Below are 24611 nucleotides of genomic sequence, written 5' to 3' on the forward strand. Positions count from 1 at the left end.
AGGCCCCACAGGGGTCTGTCCTTCCACAAAATTATCTGGAGTCCTTTTTTAAAGTTTTTTGTAAAGAGTGTGAAAAAGACAGCGAGTTTCATGCAACCATGTTGATATTTTTGAGTGAAAAATGGTTGTATTCATTATAGAAATTTAGTTTATGCATCAAAAAGCAGAACTGCTACAAAATGCTGTGCATGCAAAACTCCTTCAGATAGGTGTGATGCCATTCCCTTAAATGTATTACTGGGATACATGGTATCTTCATTAAAAGCGACCATCCAAAAGATAAACTTTCATGGACAGAATATGCCTCTTCAGCATTGTACTGCGGAAAATGACTTCATCTACATCACATGCAGTCCTGCAGATGTAGCCTGGACTGTCAAGATTAAGTTAGTGAGTTAGCTAGCAGGCCTGCAGTTTTACTAGGTGTAGCTTCCAGTGTCTCCAATCCTTTTATTGGTTAGGAGATAAATATATCTTTGTTACTTGTAATTTTCCAAATGACTCTGAGCAAATGAATGCATTGCAATTGGCCAAGTTAACTCCCAAAGAGGCTTGCAGAAGAGGACCACACACACGCACACACGCACATTCCATTGATTCTCTTGACCACAGGCTCGGTGTTGGTGATATGCAGAGTTCTTTTCCTATTCCAAAATGTTAAAAATTGACCATTTTACAGGAACACAGGAAACTCTCTTTTCCAAATGTTTTGCATGATTAATTTTTTAGTTGGACTGGATATCTAGGACTCCATTTACCGTAAGACTTGGACCATCAATAATCACAAACCACTTTGCTTTTATGAAATTGTTGTGCCCTGTTCTTCCTCTTCAGGTACACCACGGCCAATCCTGAGTCCGACTACAATGGAGACACGGACAGGGACACTGACCGAGAGACGGACAAAGAGGCGGAGCCAGACTCCGAGGACGAGGACGATCAAAGCTGCGCCACAGTGCAGACTCTGAAGCAGGACGATCAGTCCCTAGATGACGGTGACGAGGAGGAGGAGGAGGAGGAGGATGAGGAAGAGAAGGAGCCTTCGCTGCGGCTGGACACGGAGATCCTGAGCGATGAGCTGGCTCTTCTTCTGTCCCAGAGTGATACCCTGCACTCTGGTGACAGCCAGCAGAAAGCGGAGGGGTTTCAGATGCTGAGCAGCAACAAGCCTCTGGTGGGTGGGAGGTGCCCCAGGGGAGACTCCTGGAGAGGCTGGTCTAAATTTCTTGTGTTCAGAGAGCTTTCATTCATGAGAATGAATATGTTTTGACTAAGGCTGGGTGTTTGTCACTGAAGTCACAGCTGTCACAAATTGCATAATTCTTTACCTTTTTTTTTTTGCAGTTCCGTGACTTTCCCATTTTTTGCCATTTCTGCAATTTTCTCTGCTTTAAGTGCTTTCTGTAATTTTCTGGCAGTTTTGGGTGATAACTGTTAACCGTTATTTATCCTACAGTGTTATAGGCATACACATTTTAACAATATTGCCAGGATATTGCCAATATTGCCATGCGAGAAACAAAGTGTGACAACGTATGCACATTCTGGAATGTGGGATCAAGATTCCTGTCCTTGTCAGTTGTTGCAATCAGATGTTTGACTGCCACTGTCAACAATGTTGATGCCCAGCGCTCCTTCCCCCATTACTGTAACATTCAGTGACAAGAAGCGCTCCATCAAAGAGCAAACCTAGCAACAACATGTATTATGTTGTCCCAAAATACATTTTAAAGAAATAAAAACAAACACACAATAGCCTTGTTTTATTTTAGTAATGCAATTTGAGCATGCTCTATTTCTATCAATGTTATGTCAAAAAGGCAAAACAGCATACTCTTTCTTTCCATGATTAAATGCACCAGCCTATCAATATTTTACTGATAGACTATTTGTTCCTATCAGGCAGTTACTGCCCATTAATTTTTAAAAACTGCTATCTCTTGTTACTGTTGCTACAGTTGAACATGTTATTTCAATCGTTTCCCTCTGCTATGAGTGAGTTCTGTTAATTAATGACGTTTTTTTAACTTGTGATTTCTTCCCCATTTTTATGTTTTCCACGATTTTGAAAAGCTTTGCCGTGACTGCTTCGTGACTTCAGCCAATATTTTGCTTGACCTACACCCAGCCCTAATTATGACTTGCATACCATATGTCAGTAAAGGCAGCAACCTGTCCTGAGGATTTATATGCATACAATATATGTGTGTGCATATTATGTTTGTGTGTGCCTGTCAGTGTGCGTGTGTGAAATATCACGATGCAAGGCTTCAATTTACTTATTGAAAGAATAAGGATGCTGTTTTGTTAGTTGTAACAAGAAAATTACAGTTTTAGAAAAACTGTTCCTTTGAAGATGAGATCGATGTGTAATCAGTTAGTGTGCAATCATTTTGGGCTCTGCAGCGGCTCAGTTTGACAGTACATTAAAGATCTGAGTCAGTTTCACTGTGTTTGTGCGCTGGCAACATGCTCAAGGTTACCAGCAGTCAAGGGCTGTAAGCACAGGATAATCAAACAGCCGTAAAGTAACTAGAATATGTTGAAAACAAGTCAATTATTGCGTTGGAGGGCACTTTTAAGTTCCTCTACAGGGTTTTCGAGGAAGCCATATTTTACACACCTTAGAGGAAGGAAATACCAGGACCTTGATCCAAGATGGACCATTGTTCTGTGCATTTGGTAATTCTGCAGGACATTTGTATCCTGTCAGATAATAGTATGTCAGAAGTGCATGTGGGCTAGATTGTTTGGACTTTGGCCTCTTTGTGTGTTTTCATTACTGCCGTAAATTATGCACGCGCTAGAACAGATTTCATCCATCATACAGAATGTTTAGTCAGTTTTCTCAAATATGCATGAAATCTGTCTAATGACTTTGGTTTGGGTGGCGTTATGGTACTTGTGACCTGAATCGGAGAGGACAACTCCCTATTTGGACACTCCTATTTCATCTTTCAACCAGAAGAGCTGAACTTGTTTAGGTTCATATATATCGTTCTATATAGATTGATAATATCTACTTACAATGTTTGCTTGCCATTTTTTTCAGTATGGGGCGAATAAGGAGTTTCTATGGAGGCTGGCACGTGCATATAATGACATGTATGAAGTCACTGAGGACAAAGAACAGAAGAAGTTGTATGCCGAACAAGGTAAAATGTAATTTTTTTTTTTTAGGAATTAAAAGGCTGGGGCCATTTCCGATTTTGGCACCAGGATCATCTATTCCAAACAACTGCTGGAACAAAATCATGGAGTTAATGCTTTGGACCAAATCCGAGCTCAGCGTCTATACGGGGAGGTTACGACAGTCTTCTGGCCTCGATAACTGGGAGACCAGGGGCTGGTGTATGTTTGGAGACGTGCGTGACACTGTTAGACAGTAAAAGGATTTATACGCAGCGAATACCAAAGACTAAGGCAGAACAAATGGACCTACCTGGGAACAGGACTTTTTTTTTCATATTATGGGACTGGCTTGCACGATAGATGGATTATGTGTAACAGCAGAAAGCGTAGTGACCGTAGCTGCTCAAGAGAAAGAAAAATAAGGATCTAGCTGAAAGAGAAGGCTTTTAGGTGAGAGCGCGCATAAATGCTGGGCTTCCAGCCAACCACAGACACGTAACAGATCAGGTGCTCTTTGAAGACTGCTCTGTTGTCTTCTTTTTCAAAATACACTCAGAATATGATCAATGGCCCAGCATAAATATTTTTAAACAGTCATTCTGAACTTAGCAAGGATTAGCCTGTTTATGTTCAAAATGAACTATCAGTTGACATATCCAAATGCAAAGTCAGTCTTTTGATGCCTAGCAGTGCCTACTAGGAGAGTGTACTTGTCTGACTATGTTTGTCGTTCTCCAACGATTAATTTGAGACTCTGTAGAAAAGGGTGAATTGAAAGTCAGTCGAAAATGTTTATTTGAACACTGCTGTACAGTGTTGTTAGCCACAACTACTGGGTCTGTTTTAGAATGCTCTAGAACTCATTGGAATGGTTTATTTAAGTATGGGCCTGTCAGGCGATTACTTTTCTGATAGCAGGGGAACAGAAGATTAATTTGAACTTTAAGCATGGTTTTACAGGACTTTTTTATTGACTACTATGACAGTTATCTGCTATCTAGCTGTTATACCTAGTGTGTCAAACCTCTTTGTGGAGTCTCTTTCCTTATATGTAATTTCTCTACAGTAACCAATTTTAAAGGTTGCAGCTCACATAATTTGGCCTTTAGCATTTTATTTTCCCTGGCTTGTACTGTCCTACCCTTCCTGAGGTTTCCTCTGAGAAAACACTGCAGTGGTTTTGATTTGGTCTCTTCTTTGGTTCTATGGCCTGCGAATCATCAAGGGCAGTTTTTACATCTGCACAAACATTGCTCCAGATTAGCAGCTAATGGGATAGAGCTGAGCCACGGATGCTTTTGCCCGGGCCCGACCTCAGATGTTGCGCACATGAAAGAGTTTCCCCGTACAGGTCGCGGAACAGAGTGTGAGCGTAGTTTAGAGCCTAGATTTGGCGTGGGTTGAGGAAGCGGGAAGGAGAACAGATGCCCTGTGCGAGGCCCAGTGTACGGGATGGACCACAGCTCGCCTGAAACCATGTAAACCGCAGTGCAAACCCTCCTTCAGATCAGATACAGAGCAGCAAGTCTCCAGCTCGCTTGTAGCCATCACTAGTTGGTCCAAGCTTGAAGCGCCTGGTGTTGAGGTCCTCATACCTTCACCAAAACTCTCAACATCTGTTTGCTTAATAGCAATGTACCCTGAAAATCTGAAAAAAGAATTATGAATATATGAATATATATTAATAAATTAATGTATTAATGAATGAATTAATTCATATATTAATGTATATAATGAATTATATTCATTAAAGTAATTGATAGACTAAAGATACTGCGCACCTTGTTACCGAGGCCTAACGTGGTCGAAAGACTCAAAAGAACCTGTCGATGCTGTGGCGCTACAGGACTGGAGTTTAAGACTCCTGGCGTAGAGGAAGTTTGTGAGGAGCAGGCCTCCCCTCCTCGGGTTACGCAACACGAGCTCATCAGAGCACACACAGCAGGAATAGGAGTTAGGAGCTAAGCTGCTGAGACGTCTGTGGCGGTTTGACGGCCGGAATTTCGTGGTCTCTGGGGGACCGCGGTTCAGGAAGACGAGCAGAGGTGCGTGCCATGGGCAGTGATAACGATGAGCGGATCCTGACTTTAGCGCCGCTTTAGCCTGTCGCTGCCTCCCTGGCGCACGCTCAGCCAACGCCTGACTCTCGAGTCTGACCCAAGGCCCTGTCTGCATCCACTTTGATTAATTGTCAACAGTCCGCTGGCTGGAGGCGATTTTGGATGCCTCCAAAGCCAGAACGCACATTTTGGCCCTTTAAGGGCCGAAACCTCCACTTCGGCTGGGCTCTGGCTACCTCTCTGACGAATGAATTATTTTCATATTTCCCCCAAAAACAGAGGGAGGGAAATTAGTTAAAATTGCAACCATTAGGGGGAAAAATCTGCATCAGAAAACAAAGCAGACCTGCATGTTAGCTCATAAGTAGAACAACTAAACAAATCTAGGTCAAGTGATTATTTGCAAGTAAACATTTCCGTTTTCATTTATAGTCTTTAAACACTTGAGAAAAATGAGAACACTTGAAAAAATCCATATAAAATTTATTTGTGGGAACGTTTGCTTCAGTTTCGGACCATTAAGATTAATGTGATATCTGTGAATGAGAATGCACGCCATCTCCCAAGAGCTGAGAAAGACCGATGCTTTTTAAGATACAATACATGACAAAAAATATGTGGACACCTGACATCCTACATCTTATTCAAAATTATGGCCAGTAATATGGAGTTGGTCCACCCTTTACTGCTATAACAACCTCCACTCTTTTGTGAAGGCTTTATACAAGATGTTGGAGCATTGCTGCCTGGATTTGCAGCTGGAAGAGCATTAGTGAGGTCAGGCACTGATTGAGCGATTATGCCTGGCTCGCAGTTGGCTTTCCAATTGATCCTGAAGGTGTTGGGTGGTGTTGAGGTCAGGGCTCTGTGCAGCCCAATCAATCCACACCGTTCTCGACAAAATAATTTCTATATGGCCCTCGCAGTGTGTCCGGGGGCATTGTCTTTCTGAAACAGGAAAGGGCCTTCCCCAAACTGTTGGGGAAGTGCGGAATTGTTTAGAATGTGATTCTATGCTGTAGCATTAAGATTTGTCTTCACTGGAACTAAGCCAGAACACACATTTAGGCGTAGCCCATACCATGAAAAATAGCCCCAGACCAAGGGGCATCCAGATACTTTTGGTCATATAGTGTACATGTAGCCTGTATCATGGAGCTGAACCATAAACATTTACAGCTCTACTGTTGTGTTTTCTAAAATTAATTATTATTAATTTATTTTTGTACATATTAGCCCTGATTTACTAAGATATTTAGCATGTGAAAAAACTTTTAGCACTCACAAAACAAATGCCATGACCAATCCTTGGTCCTTTTATTGTTTTTACGTGCGCTAAACATTTTTGCACATGCTAAATGTCTTTGTAAATCAGGCCCATAGAGTATTTATAAATGCACTCCTTAATTTTAATCATGTAAAGCAGTCATTATATATGATCACAGCTCTTAGGTGAGCTGCAGCACTGGACATCTTTGCTTAGTTTAGAGTTTTCCCTTGTGCTCAGATGGTCTGGGTCTGTAATCTGTGCGTCTCCACCTGAGGGGAGATTTAGTTTGGTTTTTGCGGTGGCGTCATTGATGTCAGACAGCACAGCTCCTCTCTCAGCTGGCATTCATTAGCTCTCGAGCTAAACCATCGCGCATCTCTTCCCTGTACAATGCTCTCGATACCTGCCCTTTTTCCTGAAGCCCCCTGGGGGGCGTATTCCCGCTACTGTGTGTGACTGGCCTCTGGCTTGTCTCCTTTTGGTTCGATTCCCTCCTTTCCCCTGGACGTCCGTGCCGTTCACTGTCCAGAAGAGCCGTGCTTTTGTTCTGGAAGCATTCGTTGACTCCAGAGACTCCATATAACTGTAAAGCTTGAGAGTGCGTGCAGACATGAATTGAACCCTGGTCTCGGGAATGGCTTTTGATTGGCGTTTGGGTTTTTAATTTTGACTGCAGTCGCGTCTCTTTCCTGCAGGGCGCGACGAGGCCGAAGCAGCGCTGCAGATGGACGACCTGTGCGCGGAATGCCACAAGTGGTGAGTCACGAGTCCCACATAGCCTCGGGTTCGCATCATGTGTTTTATTGTGTCGTAGCATGCAGTGGTTGTTTATGAACAGGCCAGCAGAGTTAATCTATTCAACATATTGTCTCTGGATATAAAATGACCACTTCTGGAGGGGGGGGAGGGGCAGAGACAGCTTGATTTTGTTAGATATACAACAACAAAGAAATTGTGTCCAGACACCCAACCTCTAAAGAATAGGATTCTTTTTGTTTGTGTTGAAAATATGACCGGCAGTGGTGTCCAAACCTTGAGGTAATATAGGCCATTCGTTGTGACGCTGTTGAGGAGAGTAGCTGGGTTGGTTTTTGCTTTCTTGGAATCTGAGAGGAGGTGCGCTTTCTGCTGGGGGATGGTAGTCCAGAGTTCAAGCAGGAAATACTGATGAGAACGTCTGACATTTATCTTAGTCAAGCACAGGGTCCAGGCAAGGCCAGCGAAATAATCTGACAACATGTTGTCAAGGTTACCACCATGCAGTAAAATTCCCCTTTGGCATTTGCAAAAATGTTGCAACTGCCTGAAATTTCTGTAATTTCAAGGAATCCCAAATTACTGTGCCAACCAAAGAGGTTGATACAATATAGTCACAGTTAATATTGGCTTATTTATATTTCCTTTAGCGAATATACTTTGCAGGCCATTTACATTAAGTGCTTTAACCAGCTTTTTCCTTTCTGCTGGCTGCACAGGCTGAAGAGTGTTGAGGTAACTCACACGGTTGAATGTTTGAAAAACACTGATGGTGTGAACCCAGATATCTTCTGAGTGACATGCCAACCCTTCAAACACAGAGCTCTCTGATACCACCGAAGCACATGACAAATGACACTTAGTGCTTCAGACTAATCTGGCACTTACTGCTTAAGAGGAGAAGTGGGGATAAGATGGAAGTCAATTATGTGACAATGATGTCATTGGACTACTGTGTTTGATGAAATCCACATGTTTCAGGGTTTCCGTGGGGTGTTCTTTCTGATTCCGCAAATTAAAAACACTTGGTTTTTTTCCCCCGTCTGGAGAGAGAAACAAGAGAACGTGACAGCGGTGTAGTTCCAGAGGTCTGTGCGTTTCCTCGCACCTTGGGGAAGATAGGGCCAAGCCGCCCTGGAGCCACAGCGGGATTTGTGTCTTTGTATGATTAGCTGCTCGACAGGGATTGTATTTAAGGATCAAACATATTGAAGCTTGCTGCATATCTGCCCATCTGGGACATGTAGTCTTCTCTGCCTCTGTCCCACAGTATTTCCGTAAGTGCTTGCTTTTCTCCTTTACTCTTCGTTCAGCGCACTTATTCTCAGGACAGATTCCTTATAGAGCTGTGTTCCTACGTGAGTTATCCAGGTAAACAACTAGCTCTCTGGAAGCGCTGCAGCAATGTCCGTAGCCTGTGGTTTGAACCTCTGTGCTTTTACTGCAACATGCACCACACTACTCCAACCCCCTGCCCACACTGCTGTCCCAGTGAACCATGTCTCCTGCAGCCCTGAGCTGTCTGGTCTGGGGCAGTGTCTGACTCTTGCTCTTGCCCTCGGCTCTAAAGACAGCACCGCAGTTCTGGGAGAGAGATAGCGCCTGTTTGCCTCATCGGTTGGGAGCTCAGACTTGACACAGTGCAATACACACTGTTTGCTGTTCATAGCTCTCCAGGGCGAGTGAGAAATGGCTGAATCACAACTTCTTTGGCATCCGACCGTGGAATCGAAACTGTCCCAAGAAAATATTGACAAGTTCTGAGACTGGGTCTATGATTGGGCTTCCAAGTATTCTTCCCCTCTGAGCGGAGATTTCTCCGAACAGGAAGAGAACAAACAGCTGCCACTGCTGTGGTGCTAGTCTGTGAGCTTTTTCCTCCCCCACTAAACTTGCTGGTAGGGCCTGTTGAAAACAGAATGTTGTGGATGGGATTAAATGCCTTCATGTTAAATGCCTCCAACATGCCATTATAGTGAATAATTGCAGGAGTACATTCTTTTATTTCTTTCTGAGCGAATACCGCATGCTACATATAACATTTATTCCTCCGTCGTTAGCAGACCTGGCAAGATTGTGAATAATTCTGAGTTAGTGCATTGCGTTGGCCCAGATACTCTGAATAAATTTGTTGTTATAGAAGGGGAGGAATGGACTTTTGGCTGGAGGAATCTGAAGAATCAATTTTTCGTAATTCAGGTAGAGTCCCAACTTGCATTCTTCATAAGCGCCAAGAAGAAATCAGACTGTGATGTATAAAATACAGAAAAGAATATGTGCTGGCACATAGTTTAAATATTCCCAAGGGAATTACGAACACATTTCATAGCAGTGTTCTGACCATAGAGGTCTTCTTCAAATCCAGATGTATAGGCCTCATTTTTGCTTAATTTTTACTTAAAGAACCAGCGATCTCCGAGAATGGCTCAGCTAAGTTTGGATTGGTTCTTGTGGGTAAATATACTATCTCATAAAAAACACGTTTTCAACGTACAAAAATGCCAAGTTACTAAAAAGTATTGATATCAAAATGACGCCAAGTTACGATACTACAAACAATATAGGCTATCTTGCCTCACCGAAATGACATAAGATGTATCTCAAAGCAATGCTACCCAATATTTCCTCAGTTCTTTCAAGTCACTTGGCCCTGTGTATAAGCATGCACTACATGAACAGGCCAAATATATGTGTGGATGGCTCTCTCACAGTCAAGATTGATTGAATAGGTGTGTGTATGTCCAATTTGTATTGGTATGTAGGCCTATGTATTTCGCTGCCCAGGCTTTCTGTTGCGTGAATGATAGTATGTTTCTTGGTACAAGTGTGTTCGTGAATGTGAATGTAAGATGCTGCCAGGGAAATGTCCCCATGCGGATAAAGAAGTTCTCTATGTATGTATGTACAATATGTGTTTTACATGCAGTATTTATTGTACGTAGCAAATATACAATAACTTGCACTTGTATTCAAATTCAGTTCAGAAGCAAGTATAAACATGTTTTCTGGAGAAATGTGCTTCCTGTCGTTGCTCAGCAGCAGTTCTGTACATTAATGAATTTATACATTAATTTCAATGTACAATGTTCAATGTGTTCCATGAGGCAATTCGAAATATTTATCTCTTTGATCTGACAGAAAGTTTGCATGACATTGTGAAATGGTAAGATTAGAAAACACAGGGCCAAGTGACTTGAAAGAACTGAGGAAATATTGGGTAGCATTGCTTTGAGATACATCTTATGTCATTTCGGTGAGGCAAGATAGCCTATATTGTTTGTAGTATCGTAACTTGGCGTCATTTTGATATCAATACTTTTTAGTAACTTGGCATTTTTGTACGTTGAAAACGTGTTTTTTATGAGATATCAGTTCTTTTTGCAAAGCGTTTTATTATGAGAGTGAGAAATGCGACCCTGCAAGAAACGGTTGTGGATTATGGCTATCGTTGTGTGAATCTGTACAGTCTGATGAGCGTGTACCGTTCAGCAGTTTCGGTTTGCTATATATGTAAAACAGTGGCTGTGAGAAAGGATGCAGTGACATAAGCGTAAACGCATCAGAAACGCAGATGGAATATGGTATGTACTCACGGATTTGACGTCCATCCAACGAGCCTTGACTGACAAAGTAATCAACACGCCCGTAGAATTATAACTCCCTAGGTCGCAACTTGTGTAGCCTTCTGTCCTGCTCCGTTGTCTGTTATTTCGTGGAGATGCACTATTAGTGTTTGTAAGGTTTATCCTTCTGTCCTGCTCCATTGTCTGTTATTTCGTGGAGATGCACTTTTAGTGTTTGTAAGGTTTATAAGGCATTTTGATAGGCTAATCTGCAGGTAGGAATCCTCTTCGCCGTTTTGCTAAACTAGAACCGGAAAACATGATAGTGGAGAATAGGAGCAGACGCATATGTCCCAGCAGGCTTTGCATATGAGAGAATAACAACAGTGTGAGAGAAATTAAAATGAAATTACGAAATTCCGTAGTTGAAACAATATGTTTTTAGCAGAATGGGCATGTAGGTGAAGGTTGACATGATCACGGAGTATAGTGCGAAGTAAATGGAGTGACCATGAGCGAGCTAATATTCCTTATCAAATGGTATATATAACAGTCGGTATTTAACATTGGTTGTTGAAGTGGAGGGTCAAATAACATTGCACACTTATTTGCCTGTAATGTAATCTATTGCACGAATGTGTTTTTCTCATGTTCAGTGGTATAGTTATACTTATGAGTGAATCATGATTTTAAATGTAATGTTTTAATGCGGAGTTGCAGAACGTACATACGTAGTAATTGTGTGTAACCTATGTGGCTAGATAGAGAACAGGGCGAGTAACATGAATGTAGAAACGTGGCGTTTGCTGATATTAAGGTTTTGTACGGTAGCCAAGTGAAGAAATATAGTTAGTAGAAATGGCACAGTGGTGAACTGTGTAAGTTTTAAATAAAGGAATACATTTGCGTCATGACATGCATATGGGTGGCCGTGAGTGAGTGAGGTTTACCAGTCTGTGACTTCGTTAGCTAATGCCATAGCTATGCAATGCGTGAAATATAATTAGCGAACCTGCCGGTGGTTTTAAAGAAGACACAAGCCAGTAAGCACAGAAGAGCTTCCGTTGAATCCATATGGCTTAGCAATATGTGTAGTCGGTCAATAACTGAACGTACACGACGGTAAGTCATAATGCATATATCTTAGCAATATTGTAGCCGTTAATAACTGAACGGTGACGGCGGGTAGATATGGGCAAAAGCAATAATTAAGAGGTAGTAGACAATTATTAGTGAGGGTCGAAGCAAGTTAAAGAAACGGGTTCCAAGCTGGGCTTGAACATACGATCCTGTGTTCCCAAGCCTGTAACCTTACCCACTAGGCCACAGACGGATTAGCTGTTCAACTTGCGATTTGCGAATGTACATAGTAGTAATTGTTTGTAGCGTATGTGGGTAGATAGAGAACAGGGCGAGGTAACAGGAATGTAGAAACGTGGCGTTTGCTGATATTAAGTTTTGTACGGTAGCCAAGTGAAGAAATATAGTTAGTAGAAATGGCACAGTGGTGAACTGGTGTAACTTTTAAATAAAAGAAATACATTTGCGTCATGAAATGCATATGGGTGGCCGTGAGTGAGTGAGGTTTACCAGTCTGTGACTTCGTTAGCTAATGCCATAGCTATGCAATGCGTGAAATATCATTAGCAAACCTGCCGGTGGTTTTAAAGAACACAGGCCAGTAAGCACAGAAGAGCTCCCGTTGAATCCATGTGGCTTAGCATATTGTAGCCGGTTAATAACTGAACGGTGAACGGCGAGTAAATATGGTGCAAAAGCAATAATTGATAAGTAGGCTAGTAGACAATTATTAGTGAGGGTTGAAGCAGGATAAAGAAACGTGTTCCAAGCTGGGCTTGAACCTACGACCCCATGTTCCCAAGACTGTAACCTTACCCACTAGGCCACAGGCGGACTAGCTGTTTGAACGAGAAATGTTTCAGAATAAAAATGTATGGGTATTTTGCGTGTGTATGCGCGTTTTTGATTGGGTCGTGTAGGGCAGATTTGGCTGGTGTCAGTGAAATGTCCAATGGGGCACATGTTGTTAGTGGGATAGGCGGCAGGAAAAATAAGAATGAGAAGAAGAAGAAGAAGAAGAAGAAGAAGAAGAGAAGAAGAAGAAAGAAGAAGAGAAAACGCAAAATCCCCTTAGTTTGGGGCTTTATTGTGTGGACATGTGAAGTTGTTTATGAATTCTGTCTGTTGAAATGGGGTCAGAATGTACAGAATTTAATGTTTTTTAAGGGCTGAGTGTCTGTGGCTGTTGTGTGGTTATTTCTGTGGGGAACCCTGAAAAGTGCCAAACCTCTCGGTGCTGTATAGGTATGGGGGCATGCCCCCGCCAAGGCGTAACTTGGCGGGATGGCATACCTGCCATCCCAATAACTGAACTTCAGGCTTCATCTGCCTGTCACATTGTATCTGACCCTACAAACATCTGTCCATCGCTAATCTACAGCACACTTCACTGCACCAAGCAGCTGCTCTTCCCCGACCTTCCTACCAGCGAGGGCCTTCTTGGGTGTTAACCCAGAACCCCTGTGTCGTGAATACTCTCTAAAAGCCTGTGAAGACCTCCTCAGCAGGGCTAGCCGTCACCATGAGCCAGCAGCCATCAAGCCTGCCTGTCAATCCTCACACAGCAGTGGGATGTGAAGGCGGTTGGGAAACTGTTGGTGTGAGAAATTACAGTCCTGCTCATGGTTGCTGTGGTTGGGAGATTGTCCTTTAGCACCCTGCCTGACAGTCCAGCGTGTAACAGTGCCTGCAATTCTATGATCTTCTGTCAGATCACAGCTCTGATTATGCACCAGTATGCACCATTTTCTTGTAGCTGCCTCTTTATGGTTGGCCAAAGCACTGTGGCTAGGACAGTCTGCATGGCAGTGTTGAGAGGAATACTTGACTTGTATCTCTGGGCCTGTGTTCAGGATCGTGTTTGTCTTTTATATTTAAAGAGAGCTTTGCTGTGGTTGCACAGTAATCTGTGCCGTTACTAAAATAAATATTGTCCTGGTTGAGCATTGGTTTGATGCCAGTGGATTTATCGTCTGTTTGAGAAGGAGGCAGGAGTACATTTATAGTGGAGATTTATCCTTAATTAAACATGCTACTGAAACTGCTTAGATCAGCATGGACCTGCTGTACTTTGTCCTCTAACCATCCCTTCATTCTGCTTATTGAAATACAAGCAGACACCTGATTTAATACAAACAAATCAAAACAGTTTGTATGTTCACAAAAGGGCGGCAGTGTAGTATAACGGGCAAGGAACTGGGCTTGTAACCTACAGGTTGCAAGTTTGATTCCCGAATAGAGCACTGCTGTTGTACCCTTGAGCAAGGTACTTAACCTGCTTTGCTTCAGGATATATCCAACTGTATAAATAGATACAATGTAAATGCTGTAATGTAAAAGTTGTGTAAGTTGCTCTGGATAAGAGCGTCTGCTAAATCCCTGTAATGTAATGCACTATTCTCTCAAAAACGTGATGCATTGAGAATAACACTGTTTAGTTGAGATCTGATTTATTCAAACATATTTGCCAAATTGATACATGCCAGTAAGGCTATTAGGTCACATTCTCAAGTGTCTTGGTTGAGAGAGATGGACATTTTCTGCACCTCGCAAACACTTATCTATTTCATAGTCAGCTCAGATTTTATGAGCTGAAGCCAGGCGGCTGGCTGCAGAGGAGGGAAAGTGCAATTTCTCATCATTCTTCATCCTCCTCTCCCCTCTATCTCCAGCTGCATCAAGTTCTCTGGCGCACGAGTGACCCGCGTTTATGGAAGCTGTGCAGGGACTTTTGGCCCTGTCTCCATGCATCAGAGTTTCACAAATTACATTCCGCCAGGTGTCATGAAAGTGTTGCTTTTCACTTCGGTTCAACCCGAAGGCTCAGGGCGATATCATTCTGTCAAACTGAAATGTAGCTGTAGCTGTTTTTTTTAGCTGTCTACCACTCCCGCTTCTCAGACTTGTTGCGGGCTTGATGTGGGCCCCCCTTTCCGTGTAGCATGAACGCAAATCGCCACATAGCACTCGTAAAGAGGTACTTCCTCCTGCTCCTTCGTCGGTTGATTCTTGGTGACCCTGTCCCAGTAAATGTGGGGCCCGGCTGAGGGAACATTTTTGAGGGTACTTGGGGGATGTGGTCCTCCATTTCAGTAAAAGGGCCCAAAATGAAACTCACCACCTACAGATTCAAACCCCCACGTACCTTTACCGCAGAAAACGTTTGTTTTAAAGGGGTCTTGACCCCATTTGCTCTAAAAAAAAAAAAAGCTGCAGGCATCGTTTTAAATATAACATCAGCCAACCCCATAAATGAGAAGGGCTAGGGGCCGAGTCTGCCTGTTCTCTCTCGCTTCCCCCCTGATTCCCTGTCACGCATGCCTTAGCCTGGGTCCAGAGACCAACTCCCCCCTCCCCCTTCCCCCCTTCACGCCAGTGCCGCTCATGGGCACTAGCGCTCGCCTCGGTGCTAAACTAGAACCGGAAAACATGATAGTGGAGAATAGGAGCAGACGCATATGTCCCAGCAGGCTTTGCATATGAGAGAATAACAACAGTGTGAGAGAAATTAAAATGAAATTACGAAATTCCGTAGTTGAAACAATATGTTTTTAGCAGAATGGGCATGTAGGTGAAGGTTGACATGATCACGGAGTATAGTGCGAAGTAAATGGAGTGACCATGAGCGAGCTAATATTCCTTATCAAATGGTATATATAACAGTCGGTATTGAACATTGGTTGTTGAAGTGGAGGGTCAAATAACATTGCACACATTATTTGCCTGTAATGTAATCTATTGCACGAATGTGTTTTTCTCATGTTCAGTGGTAGTAGTTATACTTATGAGTGAATCATGATTTTAAATGTAATGTTTTAATGCGGAGTTGCAGAACGTACATACGTAGTAATTGTGTGTAACCTATGTGGCTAGATAGAGAACAGGGCGAGGTAACATGAATGTAGAAACGTGGCGTTTGCTGATATTAAGGTTTTGTACGGTAGCCAAGTGAAGAAATATAGTTAGTAGAAATGGCACAGTGGTGAACTGGTGTAACTTTTAAATAAAAGAAATACATTTGCGTCATGAAATGCATATGGGTGGCCGTGAGTGAGTGAGGTTTACCAGTCTGTGACTTCGTTAGCTAATGCCATAGCTATGCAATGCGTGAAATATCATTAGCAAACCTGCCGGTGGTTTTAAAGAACACAGGCCAGTAAGCACAGAAGAGCTCCCGTTGAATCCATGTGGCTTAGCAATATTGTAGCCGGTTAATAACTGAACGGTGAACGGCGAGTAAATATGGTGCAAAAGCAATAATTGATAAGTAGGCTAGTAGACAATTATTAGTGAGGGTTGAAGCAGGATAAAGAAACGTGTTCCAAGCTGGGCTTGAACCTACGACCCCATGTTCCCAAGACTGTAACCTTACCCACTAGGCCACAGGCGGACTAGCTGTTTGAACGAGAAATGTTTCAGAATAAAAATGTATGGGTATTTTGCGTGTGTATGCGCGTTTTTGATTGGGTCGTGTAGGGCAGATTTGGCTGGTGTCAGTGAAATGTCCAATGGGGAGACATGTTGTTAGTGGGATAGGCGGCAGGAAAAATAAGAATGAGAAGAAGAAGAAGAAGAAGAAGAAGAAGAAAGAGAAGAAGAAGAAGAAGAAGAAGGAGAAAACGCAAAATCCCCTTAGTTTGGGGCTTTATTGTGTGGACATGTGAAGTTGTTTATGAATTCTGTCTGTTGAAATGGGGTCAGAATGTACAGAATTTAATGTTTTTAAGGGCTGAGTGTCTGTGGCTGTTGTGGTTATTTCTGTGGGGAACCCTGAAAAGTGCCAAACTCTCGGTGCTGTATAGGTATGGGGGCATGCCCCCGCCAAGGCGTAACTTGGCGGGATGGCATACCTGCCATCCCAATAACTGAACTTCAGGCTTCATCTGCCTGTCACATTGTATCTGACCCTACAAACATCTGTCCATCGCTAATCTACAGCACACTTCACTGCACCAAGCAGCTGCTCTTCCCCGACCTTCCTACCAGCGAGGGCCTTCTTGGGTGTTAACCCAGAACCCCTGTGTCGTGAATACTCTCTAAAAGCCTGTGAAGACCTCCTCAGCAGGGCTAGCCGTCACCATGAGCCAGCAGCCATCAAGCCTGCCTGTCAATCCTCACACAGCAGTGGGATGTGAAGGCGGTTGGGAAACTGTTGGTGTGAGAAATTACAGTCCTGCTCATGGTTGCTGTGGTTGGGAGATTGTCCTTTAGCACCCTGCCTGACAGTCCAGCGTGTAACAGTGCCTGCAATTCTATGATCTTCTGTCAGATCACAGCTCTGATTATGCACCAGTATGCACCATTTTCTTGTAGCTGCCTCTTTATGGTTGGCCAAAGCACTGTGGCTAGGACAGTCTGCATGGCAGTGTTGAGAGGAATATTTGACTTGTATCTCTGGGCCTGTGTTCAGGATCGTGTTTGTCTTTTATATTTAAAGAGAGCTTTGCTGTGGTTGCACAGTAATCTGTGCCGTTACTAAAATAAATATTGTCCTTGTTGAACATTGGTTTGATGCCAGTGGATTTATCGTCTGTTTGAGGAGGAGGCAGGAGTACATTTATAGTGGAGATTTATCCTTAATTAAACATGCTACTGAAACTGCTTAGATCAGCATGGACCTGCTGTACTTTGTCCTCTAACCATCCCTTCATTCTGCTTATTGAAATACAAGCAGACACCTGATTTAATACAAACAAATCAAAACAGTTTGTATGTTCACAAAAGGGCGGCAGTGTAGTATAACGGGCAAGGAACTGGGCTTGTAACCTACAGGTTGCAAGTTTGATTCCCGAATAGAGCACTGCTGTTGTACCCTTGAGCAAGGTACTTAACCTGCTTTGCTTCAGGATATATCCAACTGTATAAATAGATACAATGTAAATGCTGTAATGTAAAAGTTGTGTAAGTTGCTCTGGATAAGAGCGTCTGCTAAATCCCTGTAATGTAATGTAATGTAATGCACTATTCTCTCAAAAACGTGATGCATTGAGAATAACACTGTTTAGTTGAGATCTGATTTATTCAAACATATTTGCCAAATTGATACATGCCAGTAAGGCTATTAGGTCACATTCTCAAGTGTCTTGGTTGAGAGAGATGGACATTTTCTGCACCTCGCAAACACTTATCTATTTCATAGTCAGCTCAGATTTTATGAGCTGAAGCCAGGCGGCTGGCTGCAGAGGAGGGAAAGTGCAATTTCTCATCATTCTTCATCCTCCTCTCCCCTCTATCTCCAGCTGCATCAAGTTCTCTGGCGCACGAGTGAGCTGCGTTTATGGAAGCTGTGCAGGGACTTTTGGCCCTGTCTCCATGCATCAGAGTTTCAGCAATAATTACATTCCGCCAGGGTGTCAGTGCAAGTGTTGCTTTTCACTTCGGTTCAACCCGAAGGCTCATGCGATATCAGTTCTGTCAAACTGAAATGTAGCTGTAGCTGTTTTTTTTTAGCTGTCTACCACTCCCGGCTTCTCAGACTTGTTGGCGGGGCTTGATGTGGCCCCCTTTCCGTGGTAGCATGAACGGCAGTCGCCACATAGCACTCGTAAAGAGGTACGTTCCTCCTGCTCCTTCGTCGGTTGATTCTTGGTGACCCTGTCCCAGTAAATGTGGGCCAGGCTGAGGGAACATTTTTGAGGAGTACTTGGAGGATGTGGTCCTCCATTTCAGTAAAGGCCTAAAATGAAAACTCACCAGCCTACAGATTCAAACCCCCATGTACCTTTACCGCACGAAAACGTTTGTTTTAAAGGGGATCTTGACCCCATTTGCTCTAAAAAAAAAAAAAAAGCTGCAGGCATCGTTTTAAATATGAAGCATCAGCCAAACCCCATAAATGAGAAGGGCTAGGTGCCGAGTCTGCCTGTTCTCTCTCGCTTCCCCCGCCTGATTCCCCTGTCACAGCACTGCCTTAGCCTGGCTCCAGAGACCAGCGGGCCCCCGCTCCCCCTCGCTCCCCGTCACGCCAGTGACCTGCTCATGGTCACGTAGCGCTCGCCTCGGCCCCCCCGGGCTCCCAGACCTCCGTGTTACTCAAGCTGTGTGACTTGGCAGCGGTCTCCGCCGCGGAGCGCCAGGGAGGTCAGCCCGCGGGGCGGGGGGAAGGGGGATGTCGGGGGGCGCGACCGCGGAAGAGCTGCGCGCCAGGCAACACAGGTGCTTCGGCATCGGCGCGGTAACCGGAGTCCGGGCCGGGCCTCGGGGAGCGTTCCTTTCCTTCGTATTCCTCGGTGAGTCATCTTTCAGAGCCCTGCAACAACAGCACCCCTCACTCCCCGCCACCTCAGTGTAAATACCACCCCTGCCCCTCCCCTTTATAAATCGCGGCGGTGGCGTCCCCTGTTTGGGGCTGTTTGGTTTGGGGGCGTGCCGCGAGGCTGCCACGGACTCCCCGGGGGCGTGTTGTGATTGTTATCATGCGAAATTTATGTAAAGCAGAGCCCCTCCGATGGGTCAGCCTGGGGGGGGGGGGGGGAGTGGGGACTGACCGACTTGTCGTTCAGGAATACGTGCGCAAATGATTTTCATGTTTGACCCACCCCACCCCCCCGGCTGCCCCTTGTTCCTCCCGCCAGAGTGTTTTACGGTCCACCAGGAAAATTGTCCAGAAAATTGGATTGTAGAGAGTTATCGCTTTCCTCCTCAGTTGTACAAACAACCACCCAGCAGGGTTAACCCTGTGCGGGGTCCGTCCGTTCCCCCGGCCTGGAGGCTTAACCGACGCTCTCCCGCTCTTGAGCGGCCCCTTCCTCCCGTGCGCTCATTGTCTTAGAGCAGGGGAGGGAGGTTTGAATTTCAGCTGAGGGTATCGCACTGTCTTGCTGAATCCCACGCTGAGCCGGCCAAAGCCCCTACGATTTTGCGGGGGCCATTTTTGGGCAGATGCCAGCTTCCCAACAGGAGTGTCTGGATTCTAAGGATTCTTGCATTACCAGCTTGAGTATCTGCCAATGTCCTAATTCAGTCCAAAAATCTTTGTTTTTCTATGCCATGCAAATAAATAGTGAGCTTTTCTCCAAATTCTTTCTTTGGCAGTATGTTCTAATTTTAGTTTTTTTAACTTGCAGTATGTACTAATATAGATAATTCTTCAGAAAGTTTGCATCCTGTTGCATTGTGTCTTTTTCCCTTCCCATTTGACTCCAATATATTTATTTCTGTAGTAAGAGTTTGCCTTCCCTATAGGTCTCTACACACTGCTCCAGTGCAATCCTTATGACCCAGGTGAGCTTCCTTTGAAATTCCGGAGCCTTCCTTTTTTATCGAACTAGCGCTGTACAATAGGACTTCATTTGAGATCTTATTCTGTTTGATTTAATAGTGACTCTGTGGATAAAAGACCCTAAGCCTGTATGAGCACTCAAATCATGTGCCATGCATGTATGCGTACATTGCATACAGCGTGCTTGATGACCTCAGCAGGGTCTTATAGCCACACAACCATCAGCAAGAAATCTGTTTCATGCTGAGGAATTCATGCCACGTAGAAGTACTGAATATTTTTAGGAATGGCATCCTTTACACGCGAACGACACGGCTGTCACAGTGCATTACGTTTCCTAATGAAGAAAAGAAAATCTACACTGAGGATAATTTTCAAGTAACTGTCTTGGGAAGCCCGTTGCCACCAGCAGATCCAAAATGGCTGGACCGGCTCCACGCGAACATTAGCGGAACTGAGTCAAAGTGCCTTGAGTCTGCCAGCGATTAATAAGATAGCGCACGATGATTTGCGCTGGCACTGCGCGCGGAGTTTCGGAAACCAGATTTTTTCGTTTCTTTGTACACCGCTCCTTTTCATTCCGATTAGGGTACGCGTGGTAACCTTTGACCCTTTGGAAGCAGTGATGCGTCTGGAAGGGTCAGGGATGACGGTCTCTCTGGACGGTCCGCAGGGTTGGGCCGAAGCGGCTGTCAGCCTGCGGAGACGTGTCCCGCCAAAGTCACCGGCTCTCCTATCTGGGGGCGGCCTGCAGCTGGCTGCACTTTGAGCGCTCAAGTGACCGTGAGACGGTGACATCATTGCCCTTCCTGGGGTCATGCTTTTGAACAAGATCTACAGGCAAAACATTAGGAGCTTAATGCCCCCATTACCACGGCATGGGATTATGATGTCATCAGGGTCACGGAGAAGGCCTTTCACACGTTGCCCAGTTACGATAGTGCTTTCCACTTATCATCACAGATATTATTCAATGCCCCCTAATTTGGGCTGCATCAGAAGCGCCAGTTCTTTCTTCTGTAACAAGTGCAAAAAAGATTTGTGTTAGTTTTGATTTATTTCTGATTGTTCTGAGAAATATGCATGCTTCCTTTCCACGTTTCTTATGATTTTTGGGATTAACTGGGTCATTACTTTTTGCAAAGTCACCCTGGCATTTGACCATATTACTGTACGTATCAGTAAAGCCGTTAAACCTCTCTAATTGTCAAACTTCATTTAAATTCAGTGATTTTTGTAGGTTTAAAATTCCCATTGTTTATTTTTTATTTAATCAATTCCATTGAACTGTTTTTTTTACTCATTTTATTCATTCTTGTCAGTGCTGTGAGAAATAAAGGAAAGTCATATCGTAACTTCAGCTTCATCATTGTGTGTCATCCAGACCTGTGTTCAAATGCGTATTTGTTTTGGATTCAAATAGTTTTCTAAGCTGTACTGATCTTGTCTGGTGTATTGGAACCAATGAAATACTCCCAGAAAGTGCAAACCCTGCCTTCTGGTCATACTGGCAGGCTCAATTAAACCAGGCAAGATCAATAGAGCACAGAAAAGTATTTGAATCCAAAACAAATACGTATTTGACCCAGGTCTGGTATCATCTGTTTATGGACAGTAGGTAGGCTGTGTACTCAAACTGAGTCTAAGGGAGCTGTGGTCAGTGAGCATGAAACATATCTGTTCCTTGTTGCCATGGCGTTGGTATGATGTGGCTGAGTGGTCAGCGGTTGCTTGTTGGGAACACATTCTACAGTGTGTCGCTAAACGATTGGTATGAGCTGTGGTATATAGAGCAGAAGGGTAAGAGGTGTGTGTATGCACACCTGTGTGTGAGTTAGTGCCCATTGATGCATGTACATACATGCATGCATGCTCACATGTGGGTACACATGTGCTGGGCGTGTTGGGAGGTCAGGGGAGATGGGGTGGGGGGAGGTTTGGGTAACCTTTCATTCTCTTTAGTGGAATTAGGTGGCCTCCCATCGACTAAAAGCTTTTTGCACCACATTATGAACATATAAACTTCACTTCTAATTGGAAATTTGCAAAAGAAATGGCATCGACATCTTGAGCATGCTGAAGTAACAACTTGTTTGATTACGTCAGATTGCCAGTAACTAGCCGCAATAGCTAGCTTGTGCAGTGTTCATATACTGTACAGGTAACAGGAAACCTCTCATCCTCCCCCCTGTTCATATATCGTCCATGTGGTTGTTTTAAACTTTACAGCAGCTCCAGGTCTCTGACAGATCCCCTGTAGAGTCTCTGGAGGGTCAGTGAGAGCAGTGGTACTTTGGGGCTAATAGATGCTGATCATTGCGGATTCCACGGAGAGAGTTCCACAGAGCGCTAATGTCAGTGCATCCAGGTGCACTCAGATGCTAAATGACTTGTCATAAACTAGCCAGTGATGAACTGCAGACCGACACAAGAGGGGGTGGACTCCATATGGTACTGTAGCAGAAACGCTTGCGTGTTGCATAGCCACAGTTATTTAGGTTCAGCGTACATTGTTAGGGTTTTTTTTTAAAAGGCAACTGAAAGACTTTTCATACCAACTATAGAGGTGATTCAGAGCTACCGTCACCTCTGTGGCCGTGCTCATCCAAGGACGGCTAAACAAAGCCTTCATCCACTATTGTTGATTGAATTGTTTTTCACTAGTGAAGATGTATATTACATTGTTATTTCATCACTGTCTACTCCTGGCCGCTGAATATTCCAGGAACTGTTGCGACACTGGGAACGTAAACAGAGTATGCTCATAGCAGTTGTAACTCAGCAGGATAAAAACAGGACCAGCTGCATAATATGCTGTCAAAGAGACAATTCAATTTAAGGGGGGGTTGCTGCATTGTAAATTTTACATGCATAGCTTTGATATCTTCTTATTTGTATGCATGTTTTGTATGGGTTGTTTGAGGATACCCATTATGAAATGACAGGCCAGGCAATGTGACGATAGCACGCAACAGCGCTAACCACACTTTCTAGCATTATTGAATAAATTATAGGCAAAACAATGTGTAATATGACCCAGTGGGTATTTTAACAACTGTAGGTCTCACAAAACATATATTGCACAATATCACTGGCTTCATAAAAAAAGTAATGTGCAGAATTGTCAGGATAAAACTTGCTTTGTTTTTGAAAGTAACCTCATTAATCTGTAGGTCTGATAACTTGGGCCAAGAATATGCGAACGGATTTCATTGACTGGCAGCCCCGCTAATGTGTTTGCAATTTGGCAATAGACTGAGTACTTAATAATTTTCTTTGGTTAATAATGGATTTTGGCCGTAGAACCTCCAGTGGGGGAGGCGTGACGTCAATAGCAACGGACGGCAGACCAAATGTGTGCGGGCAGTTTGGAAGCTTGCGTGTTTGGAAGCGCTCCTCGCCTGAGCGTATCTCACCGCGTGTTTCCTCAGCTGTTGCGGCCCAGGAGAGGGCCGAAGCAGCACGCTCCGAGCTGTGGGCTCCACTCGCTCCGGGCTCCCAGCTCTGGGCTCCGCTCGCTCTGGGCTCCCAGCTCTGGGCTCCGCTCGCTCTACAGCGCTCCCTGATAACGGAGACGCTGCTAGTTTGGGAGTTGTGCGCAAAGTACGTCTGGCTCCCCCACACTAGCGAGTGCATCCTGGCACGTAAGTGCATGCATGTAAGTGTGCAATGGTGCACGCGCTGACATGCATGCAGGTCCTATCAAAAAAGCCATGCGTGCATGCATGCTTGCAGGAACACGTATACTGCACGCATCCACAGCAGTGCACTCTACTGAGCATGCACTGTAGTCATGCACACAGGGCCCTGAGCAGACACATGTGAGCATGCACTGGGTGAGCTGTGTGAAACCACTTGCACACACACACACACACACACGCACAGACGCACACAGACACAGACACAGACACACACACACACACACGCGCACACTCACACGCACGCACGCACGCACGCACACACACACACTCACACATGCACACACCACCTAAGGAGAGCAAGAATTACAACAGTTACTGTTTTCCTTTAACATTTTGGCACTGGCACCACAGTTGACTCTTTCCGAGTTTGTGTTTGTACCAATGGTCAGTATGTGGTACCAGTGCTTTTCTTTGACTGAGAGCTTTGTGGCCATAATGGGTTTGCATCCTTGTTTTCTTTCAGTCTTTATTATTGCTCTTTACATGTCAAACATGAGGGGTTTTTAATCAAAAGCCTAATGAAATGACTAATTCTGAATGCTAGCTGTTACATTCCCATGTCCAAATGTCTCTGTATGTCATATTTACTTATAGTGCCGATAAATTACATTAAACAGCGTTACATAACAAATTGTCAGCTTTTTTAAACTGATGATTTAGAAATGTCATATTTTTAGAATTATTTTTAAATAGGAATGCTAGTTACATAAAAGGCCCAGTTTGATAAAATTTGCAGCTAGTAAAACTTGGCTAGTCAGAACAGTGTTTAAAGGACGATCTGTGAACCAGACGAGTGGATGAACTGAACGGGTGGTTAATATATGTCAG

The 24611-nt window shown here is 44.1% G+C and overlaps 1 protein-coding gene across 1 annotated transcript in view; it reads left to right on the forward strand.

Moving 5' to 3' along the window:
• The window catches only part of LOC135250273 (regulator of microtubule dynamics protein 3-like), a 46187-nt gene that overhangs the window by 2935 nt on the left and 18641 nt on the right, over positions 1 to 24611 (forward strand). The window contains exons 4-6 of the mRNA XM_064326406.1: positions 835 to 1174; positions 3053 to 3155; positions 7158 to 7218. Coding sequence (XP_064182476.1) covers positions 835 to 1174; positions 3053 to 3155; positions 7158 to 7218 — 504 coding nt within the window. The remainder of the gene's footprint in view (positions 1 to 834; positions 1175 to 3052; positions 3156 to 7157; positions 7219 to 24611) is intronic.

This window comes from Anguilla rostrata, chromosome 1 (genome assembly GCF_018555375.3).
Source record: "Anguilla rostrata isolate EN2019 chromosome 1, ASM1855537v3, whole genome shotgun sequence".
Lineage (NCBI taxonomy): Eukaryota > Metazoa > Chordata > Actinopteri > Anguilliformes > Anguillidae > Anguilla > Anguilla rostrata.